The sequence below is a fragment of the Ascaphus truei genome, chromosome 4 (assembly GCF_040206685.1).
Source record: "Ascaphus truei isolate aAscTru1 chromosome 4, aAscTru1.hap1, whole genome shotgun sequence".
Taxonomy (NCBI): domain Eukaryota; kingdom Metazoa; phylum Chordata; class Amphibia; order Anura; family Ascaphidae; genus Ascaphus; species Ascaphus truei.
The window spans coordinates 126,722,268-126,738,320 of NC_134486.1; the positions used below are offsets into that span (position 1 = coordinate 126,722,268).

The 16,053-nt window shown below is 42.6% G+C and overlaps 1 protein-coding gene across 1 annotated transcript in view; it reads left to right on the forward strand.

Moving 5' to 3' along the window:
- MTHFD1L (methylenetetrahydrofolate dehydrogenase (NADP+ dependent) 1 like) overlaps positions 1 to 16,053 on the forward strand; it is a 336,871-nt gene that overhangs the window by 11,630 nt on the left and 309,188 nt on the right. The window contains exons 2-5 of the mRNA XM_075596571.1: positions 7,925 to 8,009; positions 8,613 to 8,663; positions 10,907 to 10,960; positions 12,805 to 12,923. Of these exons, the coding sequence (XP_075452686.1) occupies positions 7,925 to 8,009; positions 8,613 to 8,663; positions 10,907 to 10,960; positions 12,805 to 12,923 (309 nt within the window). The remainder of the gene's footprint in view (positions 1 to 7,924; positions 8,010 to 8,612; positions 8,664 to 10,906; positions 10,961 to 12,804; positions 12,924 to 16,053) is intronic.

Sequence of the window (16,053 nt, forward strand, 5' to 3'; positions counted from 1 at the left end):
CAGAAATCAGGCAGCCAGACAAACTCTGGTCTGGATCTCTCATCCCTCAGTTCCAGCGCTTGCCAAACTGTGGGATGGAGTGCATGTATTATAAGGCTGCACTCCCAGGCCAGACAGGATAGAAACTGTTCAGTATCCTGGGAGCCCTATATATGGAATTTATTACCATCCCCTGGTTTCTGTCACATATCCTCCCCCCCAGCTCAGACCCCGAGGGATGAGCGACCATGGATATTAGGGAGTGCATCCTTGACAACCCGTCAGCATTGCCATGTTTGTGCCCTGACCTGTGTTCCACAGAAAATTTAAAGGGTTGTAGGCTTAGGAACCACCTGGTCACTCTAGCATTCTTCTCCCTGTTTTGACACATCCAGGTAAGGGGTGCATGATCTGTGACCAACCGGAATTTTCTCCCCAACAGGTAGTATTTGAGCGTCTCTACAGCCCACTTTATTGCGAGACACTCTTTCTCTACTATGGAGTAATTCTTCTCCTGGGGATTTAGTTTCCTACTTAAATAAAGGATGGGGTGTTCCTCACCTTGAGACTCCTGGGAGAGTACCGCCCCCAGCCCTACCTCAGATGCGTCGGTTTGGACTACGAACTCTTTGGAGAAGTCAGGTGTGACCAACACTGGTTGGGCACAGAGAGCTTCTTTCAGGCTTCTAAAGGCCTGTTCGGTTTCGGGGGACCACTTTACCATAAGCGGTCCTCTTGCTTTTGTGAGGTCGGTTAGTGGGGTTGCCTTAGTTGCAAAATTGGGAATAAACCTTCTATAGTACCCAATTAACCCCAAAAAGGTCCTTACTTGTTTTTTTGTAACTGGCCTTGGCCAACTTTGTATCGCCTCTACTTTGAGTGTTTGGGGTTTGAGTAAACCTCTGCCAATAGAATACCCCAGATACTTGGCCTCCTCCAGACCAATGGTGCATTTAGCGGGGTTAGCAGTTAGTCCAGCAGACCGAACTGCGTCGAGCACAGCTTGTACCTTTGGAAGGTGGGATTGCCAATCTTCACTATGGATTACCACATCATCCAGGTAGGCAGCAGCATACCGAGCATGTGGTTTTAAAATTTTATCCATCATTCTTTGGAATGTGGCGGGAGCTCCATGTAAGCCAAAAGGCAGCACCCTATACTGAAAGAGGCCATCTGGGGTTGAGAAGGCTGTCTTTTCTTTTGCCCTTTCTGTGAGGGGAACCTGCCAGTACCCTTTTGTTAGGTCTAGGGTTGTGAGATATCGGGCTTTGCCCAGTCTCTCTACAAGTTCATCTACCCTGGGCATAGGATAAGTATCAAATTTTGACACCGCGTTTAGTTTCCGGTAGTCATTACAAAACCTTGTTGTACCATCTGGCTTTGGGACTAAGACTATAGGGCTGTTCCACCCACTTTGGGATTCCTCAATTACGCCTAGTTTTAGCATTTTTTTACCCTCTAAACTTATAGCCTCTCTTTTGGCCTCTGGGATTCGGTACGGTTTAAGGTTAACTCGGACCCCCGGTTCAGAGACTATGTCATGTTCAATTACGCTAGTTCTACCTGGCTGTGTAGAGAAGATTTCTTTGTTTCTTCTCACTAAATTCTGAACCTCTTGTTTCTGATGAACGGACAGGGTTTCAGCTATGCTAACCTCTGGGTCAGTTTCTTGACTCTCTGACGGACCTGGGGTTACTAGGGTTAACAAGACTTCTCTATCTTTCCAGGGCTTGAGTAGGTTTATATGGTAAATTTGCTCAGGTTTCCTCCTACCTGGCTGTCTTACCTTATAATTTACTTCTCCCACTCTTTCCAAGACCTCATATGGCCCATGCCATTTAGCAAGGAATTTACTTTCCACGGTGGGAACCAGAACTAGTACCCTATCACCTGGAAAAAAAATTCTGACCCTAGCACCCTTATTATACGTATTCCTCTGTGCTTCTTGAGCTTTCTCCATGTGTTCCCTCACTATGGGTAGGACTGCAGCAATGCGGTCCTGCATCTGGGCAACATGCTCTATTACACTTCTGTAAGGGGTAACCTCGTGTTCCCAAGTCTCTTTGGCTATATCCAGTAAGCCCCTTGGGTGTCGGCCATACAATAGTTCAAACGGGGAGAAGCCTGTGGATGATTGGGGAACTTCCCTAATGGCAAATAACAGGTACGGTAACAAACAATCCCAGTTTTTCCCATCTTTATCGACCGCCCGGCGTAACATGCTCTTTAAGGTTTTATTGAACCTTTCCACTAAACCATCTGTTTGTGGATGATAGACTGAGGTTCTGAGATGCTTGATTTTTAGGAGTTTACATAACTCTTTTGTTACTTGGGACATAAATGGTGTTCCCTGGTCAGATAGAATCTCTTTAGGAATTCCAACCCGGGAAAACAGAACTACCAACTCTTTTGCTATGTTTTTGGCAGAGGTGCTACGTAGGGGAACTGCCTCCGGATATCGGGTAGCATAATCTAATATTACCAATATATGCTGATGTCCCCTAGCAGACTTTATTAGGGGTCCTACTAGATCCATAGCAATCCGGTCAAATGGTACCTCTATTATGGGAAGGGGTACCAATGGGCTGCGGTACGCCTTGAACGGGGCGGTGATCTGACATTCTGGGCATGAGGAACAATAATTCGTAATTTCTGCCAGAACCCCAGGCCAATAGAAGCTTCGGAGAACCTTTTCCTTTGTCTTTTCCACCCCTAGGTGTCCCCCCAATGGATGACTATGTGCGAGGTGTAATACTACGTTACGGAATGTCCGTGGTACCAACAATTGTTTAGTTGTAACTGATTTCCTTTTATCAACCCGATATACTAGGTCGTTCTCTACCTCGAAGTAGGGGTAAGCAAGTGACCTATCTGGTTGGCCAGGAGTACTATTCAGGTCCCGTATATTTCCCCTTGCTACCGCTAACGTGGGGTCCTCCCACTGGGCCTTCTTAAAACTCCCAGGACTGACCTCTAGGTCAGCGAGGGTCTTATCCGGTTCTGGGGTGGTAAGTGTCTGATCAACATCTTGATTTGGGGTATTCCCTACCAAAGTAGTGATGGGGAAGGGAATTTTACAGCACTCCTCCTTTTCCCCCTTCTTATTTGGGCCCTCGTCAACCTCCATTTCTGAAAACGGGAAAGGATTTATTTCTTCTAATACTTCGTTATGGTCCGCTATTGAACTCAGGGCGCTATTCTGAGCGGGGGACCACATTTTTAGAAAATGGGGAAAGTCGGTCCCTATTAACACATCATGTGCCAGTTTGGGTACAATACCCACCTTGAAATCTAAAGAACCAAACTCTGTTTCAAAAAAAACATCAACAGTGGAATATTCATGATTATCCCCATGTATACAACAAATTGCCATTCTTTGTGAACTGTTTCCCTGTTTCTTCTTAATGGGCAAGAGGTATTCGGACACTAGTGTGACCATGCTCCCAGAGTCAAGAAGTGCCCGAACCCTCTTACCATTAACCTTTACAAATGCCCACAGATGGTTATTCAAGGGGTCCTCTGGGCTAGGGCGCATACATTGGGACAACAGCGAATAAGGTTCCACGCTGTTGCATTGCATGGGCTCATCATTTAGTGGGCAGATTTTTGCTGTGTGGCCCCTCTCATGACAATTTACACATTTAGGTACATAGTCTGTGTCCCACTTAGAGCCTTTTCCCGGCTCCCCATGTTGGCTATTGCCCTTAGTGTGCGAACCACTGTTGCTGGTGCTGCGTGAAGGTGGTCGCCGCTCCTCAGCTCCCCTTAACCCCGGTACCCTTTTACCGTCTCTGGAAGAGTCCTGGAACCTCGGGTAGTGGGGTTGCTCCACGACTGTGGGTTGCGGGTGCTCTTCTGCTGCATTGTACCTTTCTACGAGGGCCACAAGCTCATCCGCATTGTGGGGATCACTCCGACTGACCCAACGGCGTAAGGCAGAGGGAAGTTTCCTCAAGAACTGGTCCATGACCAACCGTTCCACAATGTGGCTTGCTGAGTTGATCTCGGGTTGTAGCCACTTCCGGGCGAGGTGGATGAGGTCATACATCTGGCTTCGGGTGGCTTTATCCATCGTGAAGGACCATGCGTGAAACCTTTGGGCGCGAACAGCCGTGGTTACGCCGAGGCGGGCGAGGATCTCGAACTTCAATTTTGCATAGACGTTAGCTTCGGCTGGCTCTAGATCAAAGTAAGCCTTCTGGGGTTCGCCGCTTAGGAAGGGTGCGATTAGACCAGCCCACTCAGCTTCTGGCCATCCCTCTCTCTGTGCCGTGCGTTCAAACGTGAGAAGATAGGCTTCCACATCATCCGAGGGTCCCATCTTCTGAAGGTAGTGGCTTGCCCTGGTCATTTTCGGAACTGGGGCTGCCGCTGCCAGTGGAAGGTTACTGATAGTCTCCCTCAGGATCTCGAGTTCCTGCTGTAAGCCCTGAGCGAACCGCTGTTGCTCCTCTCTCAGCAAGCGGTTTGTCTCTTGCTGGTTTGTATTAGTCTCTTGCTGGGCTATTAACAGCTGTCGTTGGGTTTCACTCACCTGTTGCTGAGCTTCATTCGCGTCTTTCTGGACAGCGACATTGCGTACCAGCGCACTCACCACGTCTTCCATCTTGTTTGGAGAGAGAGAAAAAAAAACTTTTTTTTTTTTTCTGTAAAGTTCTTTAACCCCCAGACCTTTTAGTGTTCTGCCCGCATTCTCCACCATATGTGACAAACAGCTTGCTCCGGGGCTCCGCCGCTTGTCCGGGACGGTTAGAACACGGTCTTTTAGGGTAGGTTAAAATGAGGAGGCGTCACGTACTGTTCCTTTAAACAGGCTGGGCCTGGTTTATTCAGTCCCAGGCACTGAGACTGCCACAGTGCATACAACAAAACACATCAAAACAAAAGCTGCTCACCTGAGCGATAACTTAACTTAGATTTCCCTAACTCAGGGTGGAAGTGGCTTTTCCACTTTCCAACAACAAAACAAGGTACTTTTGCAGACTTAGCCAAATGAACAGAACGATTGAACCTGTGTGGGGAAGAGGCTTCTCCCCACTGTGTTCAGCAGCCTTCCAGGCTCTGGAGAAGAGACAAGAGCAACCAGGAAATCAGTCTTACATACCTGATTTCTAATTAGCATGACAGGTGACAGAAATCAGGCAGCCAGACAAACTCTGGTCTGGATCTCTCATCCCTCAGTTCCAGCGCTTGCCAAACTGTGGGATGGAGTGCATGTATTATAAGGCTGCACTCCCAGGCCAGACAGGATAGAAACTGTTCAGTATCCTGGGAGCCCTATATATGGAATTTATTACCATCCCCTGGTTTCTGTCACAATATATATATATATATATATATATATATATATATATATATATTTATATATATATATATATATATATATATATATATATATATATATATATATATATATATATAGGCAAAAGTCTATAAATGAGCACTAACCCACACAACTCCCAAAAAAGGCCACCGATAATTATATTCAAAAGTATCAATTTATTAATTAGAAATGTGACTAGAAAAAAAAAACATAACACCCCTATATCATATTGCTCCATAATAAGGTAACATTACCACTACAATACGTTGTTAGTTTGGTATATTAGCATTTGCCATACAGGGCTAGTATATTTTTGTGGTTTGCTGTAACCCTGTGCTGCCCTATATCTGTATAAACTATTAATAGATGCAACATACTTGCTATACTCATGTAGGCTATGCTAATGTAATAGTGTGATACAACTTGTTGCAACCTTGCTGATATATTGATACACAGTAGCCCCACAGGGCTCACAAAATCCTTGGGTTCGCTGTAACCCTGTGTTGCCCTGTTTTCACTGGTGGCTAGATTGGATATGAATAGATTGTGCTGTTTAAACAGAGTGAGATTCTGATAGTACCTAGGTCACCCATAAGACTGTGTACTCTAAGTTTGGGCATTATATTGTCTCAGTAAGGCAAATTATATTTTGGGATATATCTGCCTTGACAAACAGGCAATAATTAATTGCAAGCTCACACTATCTAAACTGCAACTTTATGTAATCACAATCCCACTTGTACTAATCAGTGGATATCGCATGACTATACCAACCGCAGGGGAAGATAGGGATCCTAACTGACTATTGACGTGATATAGTAATGCAGATAATATAATCCCATCTTCTCCATTACTCCTCCGTGGGGATTTTATATATTTTAAACTTTTGAGTGTATTAACGATTTGTGTAATAAAACTTTTTTGTTTTCTCGTCGCTTACAGTTCCCTGGCAAAGGATCTGATCATTTGGCATTAAGGGCATCTGTTTATTAACTAGGTAATGAGTGCAAATAGTGGGGTGCTTTGAACCCATTCTTTTGAGTTCTCTCTGTTATACAAACATTACCACTATAGTAATAAAGAGCAACAATATCTAAATAGTCCCTCGAAGTGGTATGGGGAACTTGTTTCAGGGATGATCAGCTGGTCATTGTGACTTCCACTTTAATCACAATATTCACTGATATCTAGGTGGAGTGATGGCAATTGTAACATGTTTCTGCATGATTCTGAGCCCGTCTCCACCCGTAACTTTCTGCTTCAGGCTGCTGCCAGAATACCCCACCTGCTCCTGAGTCGCAGATGCATTTTTCCTAGACTGGGTATAAAGTATCAACTTACTGACTGGCTCCGGGCTGCAACTCCCGGTTCCTATATGAATTGGCAATTCTTAGACCACACACCATCCCTGCAAAATCTAACCCCAACACCCACCACACCATATCTATTTGTGGCAAAAGGAGTGTTATTGGGTGTGACCAAATGTATACAACAAAAGACCAAAATTCCCAATGCTACATCCAATATGACAAAAAATATATAGTTAAATACTTAACTGTTTGTCTTCTCACAAGTAAGGGTCATTTATTCTTAAACTCTTTGGACAAAGCATTCATTATAAGCCTGCAGCCCCAGCGAAGCATGGCCCTTTAGCAGGTCCATGGACCATAGCAGTTCCTTGAATTTGTAAGAAAAACTTGTTATCAAAAACCAAATAATAATTTTGTGTGTAAAAGTACCCCAAAATGGTTGTGTGTACATTATGTACTGCATAAGTATTCACCAAGCCTTAGCTTTCTGACGATGAGCAAAATCAATATGCAGACCAAAGGTGCATTTTGTCTTGATATACTAGAGTATCCTTCGAAAACCACAATCCCACCCAAAATTGAAAGATAATTTTCATCAGGATTTGATCCAGGGGGGACAGACATGTAGCGTTTAACTGTGTGATTTTCAGTTCAGGTGTTAGGTGTTGGTGCACTTTGCTTTTTATTTATTTTTTAAAGCTGTCACTTGCAGGCCCGTATTTAGGCCTGGGCCTCCAGTGCAAGTTTTGGGGCGGCGGTAACAGAGGCCCATCGCTCTCTTCCCCAGAACAAAGAAACTGATTGCCAGGGGAGAGCGCATGGCCGCTGTAAAGGTCTCCTAAGTCCTCCTGCAATGTCGCCCTCCTTTTGCAGCGTTGCGACGTCACATTGTCATGACAACGCGACGTCGCAACGCTGCAGTTGGAGGGCGGCCAAAAGATAAGTTCCTATGGGCGGTAAATTTCTGAACCCGGCACTTGGACTCGCTTGGGTATTCCAATAGGAAGCTGCATCCTCCTCCATTACCCGCAGTGTGTCCGTTTTCTGTTTTTGTTTTCATGAGACGGGAGGAGAGCACAGGCACCTAAAAACTTCCGCTACCTCAAACAGTGAGTTCCCTGTAGTTGGAAATAGCCTGATCTAAGCACGTGCGTGAAAGCACTTTACATAACTTTCCTTAGCTCACGTGAACCTCTTGCTTTGTTTTTCATGTTGCTACATGTACGTTCACAAATGACCTTTTGCAACTCTCAAAAGCGTATTAGTCAGTTTCCAAAGTGTTATTTATGGGGTGTGTCTTTGTGTCATGCAGGGAGATAATTCAGCGCTCCAAAGATACATTGAGTGGCCTGCAAAAAGAAAACTCTGCATTTAAGCCGGTCCTGGCTATAATACAGGTACGGAGAGGCCCTGCATCCGGTTTGTGTTTTGAATGGTTTCTTCTATATAAATCTATGTAAATCTGTTTGAACTATTCAATGGGACAATTCTAGCAATCAAATTGGCACTGAACATACAAACTTGATAGGAGCAGCTTTATTAACCACTTCTGTACTGGAGTAACCGGCAATGCATTTCTCTGAGTTACTAGCCGTTCCAATGTGGCGTTCCCATTTACTGTAACAAAGCCTTTCATAAAGGATTTTGCTTTTTCATTGAAGGCCCTAATATTCCATCGTGTAATGCTGTGAGAGTGGTGAATATACGTGCTATTGCATTCATATTGCAGTCCATAGCCAAAATATTATATCAATAACTTGTTATAACGACTTCTAACATGTAAATGAGTATTAAAGTATGTACATGAAATAGTACATATGTCGCAAATGCTGCCATTAGTACATTTCTAGGTTGATGAACATTAACCCACTTCTGTTCACTATCGGTGTGATTTCAGAATAAAATCCAATTATTCGTCTAGTCTTTACCTCACATAGAAACTGCATAAGGAAAATCTGAATGACGTTTACTATAATGGTGCATTTTTTTTTTTTTTAAAGGCAAATGTGGATGACTTAACTTTGGAGACCACAAAAAACTTTGCAGAAGAGGTAAGTTCTATATAAAAAAAAAAGTGTGTGTGTGTATATATATATGTGTATATATATATATATATATATATATATATATATATATATATATATATATCACACACCTACACACACACACATATATATATATATATATATATATATATATATATATATATATATATATATATATATATATATATATATATATATATATATATATATATATATAGTGGTTGACAAATCACCAAAAAATCTACTCGCCACCTAGTACCAAACGTGTGCTGCTTGGGCCAATATTTACTCGCCCGGGGGTTAAATCCACTCGCCCGGGGCGAGCAAATGTATAGCTTTGTCGAACACTGTATATATATATATATGTATATATATATATATATATATATATATATATATATATATATATATATATATAATGGAAATATTACTGTATGCTCATTTGCATGTCTTAGACAGGTCTGCAACCCTGCCTTTCACCATTATCACACAGCACTTCCACTGCAACAAGGTATTCTGGGAAATGACATGCCAATGAGCACACAGTGCCACCTTTTGCTTCAAAACCATTTAGTATGGTCCCCTATAAGCTTAAGCTTGTTGCATTTCACAGCTTTGAGCACAGCCTGGGTTAAGATGCATAGCCAGTAAACCCACCCACAGACAGCCGTTTCGACCTTAATGGGTCTCCTCAGTGTGGGATTGGTTATATTGGCTTTGCAAAATGAAGCAGGGATAGGTTTCACCACAGTTAGTAAAGTTATGGTGGGTAAAAAAAAGTGACAAAAACCCTCCACAGTAAAGCATACTGTATAGCAAATGGAAATATTACTGTATGCTCATTTGCATGTCTTAGACAGGTCTGCAACCCCACCTTTCACTATTATCACCCAGCACTTCCACTGCAGCATGGGATTCTGGGAAATGACATACTTGAAAACGAGAGGTAACTCTCAATGTATTACTTCCTGGTAAAACATTTTATAAATATATATAAATAAATAAATGAGCATACAGTACTATTTCTATATGCTTTACTGCGGAGGGTTTTTGTCACTTTTTTTACCCACCATAACTTTACTATCTATCTATCTATCTATCTATCTATCTATCTATCTATTCAATCAATCACAGAAGCCCAAAATAAGCACTCTAGCATATCCAAAAATACAAAATGTATTAAAGCAACTTCACAAAGACACAACATGGAATTTAAAATAACCGGAGACAAACCTTGAGTATCTGAACTGTCTTACTATGATGTATAATCAGTTACATATAAGAACTGGTCCGGTTTAATTAGCAGTTTGTTGTAGGTATTTTTTCTCGTTTGTGTATATATACACATGTTGTGTCTTTGTCTTTGTGAAGTTGCTTTAATACATTTTGTATTTTTGGATATGCTAGAGTGCTTATTTTTGGCTTCTGTTTATATATATATATATATATATATATATATATATATATATATATACATACACACACACACACACACACACACACACACACACACACACACACACACACACACACCTGTTTCAAATAGTAACAATATATTCTGCATTAGGCCGCGATTAAAGTGGCTATGCGCGTGACGTCACACGCAAAAAATGCACAACTAGCTGGCGGCGACAGGGAGCCATGGCCATGATGCGCAGTCGCTCGCTCTATGGCCTGCCTCGTAGAGGCACAGCCTTTTGTTCGCGACGCACGCAGCCACTATAATCGCGGCCTTATACTACTGTTCTGTTTGAGAATGTTAAATTAAAGGAGTCATTCAGGTTGATGCTTGTTTTTGTTTTGTTTTTTGTTTGTTTGCTTTGTTTATAAGATTTAAGCAGGGGGTCTCCAGAGCGGAACCCCATTAATTTCAGCTCTGGGGACACTCTGCTCCCAGAGATACCTCAGTAGGGGGTAGTAGTATTATTACAGCCAGGGAACTTGTGTGCCTAACAAAATGGCGGCTTAAATGTCCCGCGGACCAATAGGAAGCAGTGACTTCACCCCTTGCGGCTTCCTATTGGTCCGCGTGACCAGGACATTGAAACTTCACAGACATACCCGTACCCCCTACGGAGGTCAGTATCCCTGGAAGCAGGGGGTTATGAAATGAATGAGGTTCAGCTCCGGAGACCTCTGCTTCCACCCTGCAATGAAAAAAAGCAACAAAGACAACCTGGAGGGCTGCTTTAATTAATATGGTCATATGTTGCTCAATATATATATATATTTGTATTAACTTTGAACAGCTTGGAGTGGATGTTATTCATATAAGTCTGCCTGAGGAGAGCCGTGATGAAGAGGTAAGTCTCTTTAAAAAAAAATATATATATATATATATATATTTAAATTGTATTTATTATGAATAACCTCTTAAATTGGGGGATCAAATAAAGTTTAAAAAAGCCACAGTCAAATAGCTTTTGGACAAAGGCCTCATAGATATAGTTGGTCCTCTCTGAATGTTTTGGTCCTGGCATCTCTCCGCTTGTGTTTCAACTGATCCAGACAGAGGATGCTTTTGTGAACTTTCACCTACATTTCAACTTCCCTGTATCCTGTAGGCATGGCAGAGCAGTGCAACCGCCCATTAACAATATGTGGGCGTTGCTAAGCGTGCAGTCTTAAACTGGCAACGCCACTTGTCTTGTGTTCTGTTTATAACCCAGAGGTTCTTAGTGCATGAATACAGCTGAGTTGGAAGAAAAAAAAAATCATTTTAAAATAGTTTGTCCCTGATGTTTAACAGATGGTAGATGTATAAGAAATCAAATGCAAGTCTCTGGCATTTTGACCTTTAAAGGTGCAGTTCCACTTAGGTTTTGTTTTTTCCCCCCTCCCCCCTATAGGTGGGAAGCAGGGAGTCTCTGGCGCTGAACCGTGTTAATTTCAGCTCCGGAGCCACCCTGCTTCCTGAGATGCACGGGGGTGCTGGTCGCATGCTCAGCTGGGTGGACAATATAGTTGCTTAAAGCAGCAAAACATGAAAAATCTTCTTTTTTTTTTTTTTTTTAAATCAATTCTGTAGTATTAGATAATACAGTCTACATTTCTTTTAATTCCTAATGCAATTTTTTTGAATGTGCTGATCTTTCTTTGATTAGAAAGTCCTATCCACTTCCTCTTTTGAAACGGCACTGATGCACCTTTTTTGAGCTCTGCCCTTTGGCAACAATGTATCACAAACAGATATGTTGCTTTGTTCCAAACAGCAGGCTGTCTTACTCAGGAAGTTGTAACAATAATGTGTTACACTTGGTAATATAATGTTACATATCAGCTGCAGAATTGCACAGACTGCAGTACAGAGTCAGAAGGCGGCCATTTAGTTAGACACACAATCAGGATTTTTACAGATATATAACAGGAGCACCAAACAATTGCCAGTTTGGGTAAGAATGTAAGAATACATTGTCACATGCTTTACATATAAAAATAAGAAAAAAAGACCAAACAAAGGGGAGGGGGGGGGGGGAAGTAGTATTGTAATATTGCTGCTTTAAATATCCCAGCAACACCTACGGAGGTAAGTATCTCGGGATGCAGGGGGTCCCCAGAGCTAAAATTAATGCGATTCAGCTCCGGAGACCCCCTGCTTTCCATCTAAGGGATTTAAAAAAAAATATTCATGGAATTCTGCTTTAAGACAGGGGTGTGCAAACTGGGGGGCGGGAGATTTTTCTGGGGGGCGCGGGATTGCAGAGGCCCTGCGCTCTTCTCCAAGGCATTTAAATTAAAATACCGGGGGATAGCGTGAGGCCTCTGCAACACTCTACTTACCGGGATTCAGCCGGCTGTGTCATTTGATGCCGCGGGCCATGTGACGTCACGTCACATGACCCCGCAGTGTCATGTGACGCGGTACAAGGTATGGGGGGGGGGGGGTCGCGAGAGCCGGGGCAAGGAAGACAGGGGGACGCAGCAGCAAAAGTTTGCGCTACCCTGCTTTAAGGTAACAGAACATCATGTGTGTTAGTGGGAATTCATGTACATACTGTATGTGACTTAGGGAGCTCTGTGTGAATTAAGCACAATTATTCATGTTTATTCATGCAGTTTTTGCGTGATCTTTGAGCATATTTTGACGTCTGCTCTATTTTTTGTGGATTATTATTATTCCATAACTATCATCTTTTTGTTTTTGCAGATTATCGATGAAATTTTGAAACTCAATGAAGATCCCAAAGTGCATGGCCTTGTCCTCCATTTGGCGGAACCCAACAGCAAAATACTTAATGCCGTGAAACCAGAGAAAGACATAGACGGGTAATAGATCCTTGTGCGTTCATGACGTTTCTTTAAGTACGTTGGATTTGCTGATGCTGGGGAGGTTGTCTATATTAGGGGTGCGCAAAAAGTGTCCTCCTTGTGCCCCCCTGTCTGCTCTGCCATTTGACACCGGGTTATCATGGCAAGACACGTCGCCAAAAACCTGGTAGGAGAAGTTACAGACGCCTCGCTCGGTCCCCCGGCATTTTCTTTAAATGCTTTAGGGGAGAGCACGGGACCTCTGTAACTGCCGTGTGCCCCCTAGTTTGCGCACCCGTGGTCTATATACAGGGAGAAAAAATGTGTTCTTTTCAGGCACTGCACTATTTATCTAATTTGTGCCAAATGTAAGAAACTTGTTACTATAGTTTCTTTTGTCTGGTGCCAATTGTTGGCTAAAGAGGTTTACATGTCATTGACTTGGTAACGTTTTTGGAGTAAAGAAAACGAATGCGAAGACACAGTTACAATTTGTGTAGGGCAGTGTTTTTCAACAGGGGTTCCCCCAGGCATCTTGACAAGGATCCCTGCAGTTTTCATGTCATTTGAAAATGTTACCAAATACAGAAGAATTTACAATGCATCTGATCTCAGACGCGCTATTAGAGAGGGTTGGGGTTCCTTACAATGCATCTCATCTCAGACGCGCTATTAGAGAGGATTGGGGGTTCCTTACAATGCATCTGATCTCAGACACGCTATTCAAGAGGGTTGGGGTTTCTCAGAATTGCACAATAGGATTATAGGGTTCTTTAACCAAAAAATAAAAAAGGCTTAGAAAACACTAGTGTAGACTAACACTTCCAAAGCTCTTCCTAATGTCACAGTGGAAAGTGAACACTGAGCCAATATACAGTAGGGCAGCAGTACTTGATACATTAACAAGAAACACCTATTCAGTATGCTGAGAAAAGGGTAAAGATGTATCCCGAGCTGCTGAATATCTAATTTGTCGCAGTGGCTTCTCCATTGCATGGCTTTCTCTGACACCGTGTTGTAAGGAGGGCTGGGCTGCAGCAAACCGAAGTTAAGGAGAAAGTAACTGGTTACATCAGTAACAGACCGTTGGTTAACGATGCCATGGAAGGCCATTCTGCTGTGTTAGGCTGCGCTTATAGTGCCGGCAACGCGACGTCGCGCCCAAACAAATGTATTGCCGCATGCGCTTATAGTAGAAGCGACGCGACGGAGCGACAGCTTGGTGATCACTGGAAGGGAAGTCAATTTGACTTTTCCAGCGACCGCTGCGTACTGTCGCGTCGCTGTCGGCGGCACTATAAGTGCAGCTTACTCTTTTTCTCAACATATTTATTGAAGGGGACAGAGAAATGAAAATACCTCTGTTTCCAAATGGTCTTGATGCACAATTGCCTGCATACACGTGTTAATTTTTAATATACTGACTCGTCCACATCTGACTCCCTTAAAGTATAACATTCGAAAAGCACAATTGAGTGAGGAGCGCACATTAAAACATTGAAATGCTTTATAAATAGGTACAATTCCTTCAGCTATATTATTTGAAAGAAAAAAAAATTGGGGAGTATTCTTCTTTGTTTATGATTTTAACATTTATGTAATCCGGTAGATTCCAGCTTTTTAAAACAAATGTCGCTCTTGTTAAAAGCCATGTAACGCATACTGTATCATGGTGTATTGTCTTTGGTGTCGTTTATTTGCAAAGCGCAGCATAGTCCCCAGCCAAGTACAGAGGTTTGATAATCGCATAAACGGCATAACATACAAATATGGACAAACCTTCACAAACAGATACAGAAGGTGATGATGGCCCTGTTAGTGAGAGATTACATGAAAATAGGTCTGGATCTCTACCTTAGTCAATAAGTTCACTCCTCGTTGTCTCTCTTCAATATTCATTTATTCAGAGACAGACAGAAAGCGATCTACAGAAGTCTTGCACAGGCAGTTCTGTTATAAGCAGAGAACTAGTCACGATTGTATCTATTCACGTTCTTTAGTAGTTCTAAGTTCAATACACACAGGATGAAACTCTTATACCTTCCTGTAACCAATGTGGCCTCTTTCTCACGATCAAACAGAGCAATCAACATTAATACACAGCAAGAAAACATATTTTCATCTTTAACTGTTCTGTAGTCTTAGACATTCACGGTAGAATAATGTATCCCTATAGTTTATCTCCAGACATCCTTGTGATATGGATGCCGTCTCGTACCGTCAATCGCTATTCTGACAAACTCCCTAATAATAATGAGAACAAAACCCTTGTTTGTAGATACCTCATTCCTGTCTAGTTGTGCCTCATTATTTCTACTCCTTAAATTCTATGGCCTCTTGTATTAATGTCTTTGCTACTTCTAGATAACCAGAAAACGGCATTTCTTTGCTTTCCCCCTGCTTATTCTGTGTTAACTATTTGGGTGCTGGCGTCTAGCTTATTCAGTTAGTGCATAAACAGACAATATGGATGTCACATTGGACACAACTATTATCAACACGTTTATATTTTGGGTTTAGATTGAGCATACAAGTTGAGCAAAATAAATTGTCATTTATTTCCTTACTAGACAGACACACGACAACCTTAGAATACACTTAATAAAAACACTTACTGAACAGAGAAACGGGAAATGTCCAGAAAGGTGCAAAGCACCAGAAGATTGTCCTTTAAAATGTAGTGCTTTTGCAAGGGCGCAAATTGCCAGCCCAATCCTTCTGTGAGAGTGCAAAGTATTTTCTGGTCCGTTGGGGTCTGATAGATAACCCCCAGCAATCACAGAGTCCTGACGCAGAGTTCTGTTCTTGGTTCCGATGTGATAAGACTCTTTGCGTTCCAGGATTGTGCTGCTGCTCTTGTCTGCTATATTAGAAGCGTGATGGAAGTCCGCTCACATTGTAGAATGAAAAACGAAAGACAACGGGGATAGCTTGAGCGGGATGTATATAGGGTTTGAGAGCCTATCTCCAACATACCCACCCAATCCCTCTCGTGGGAATTCTCCCACTCACCAAACCCTGAATTGCTGACAGTTTGCAAAGTGGACAATCTGGGATTTCTTGTTCACACAGCGCCTGTGCGACATTGCCACCTTGGCTACTTAGCATAGGTGCCCTCCCCTGTTTACCTGGCGTCTTCCAGGCTAGG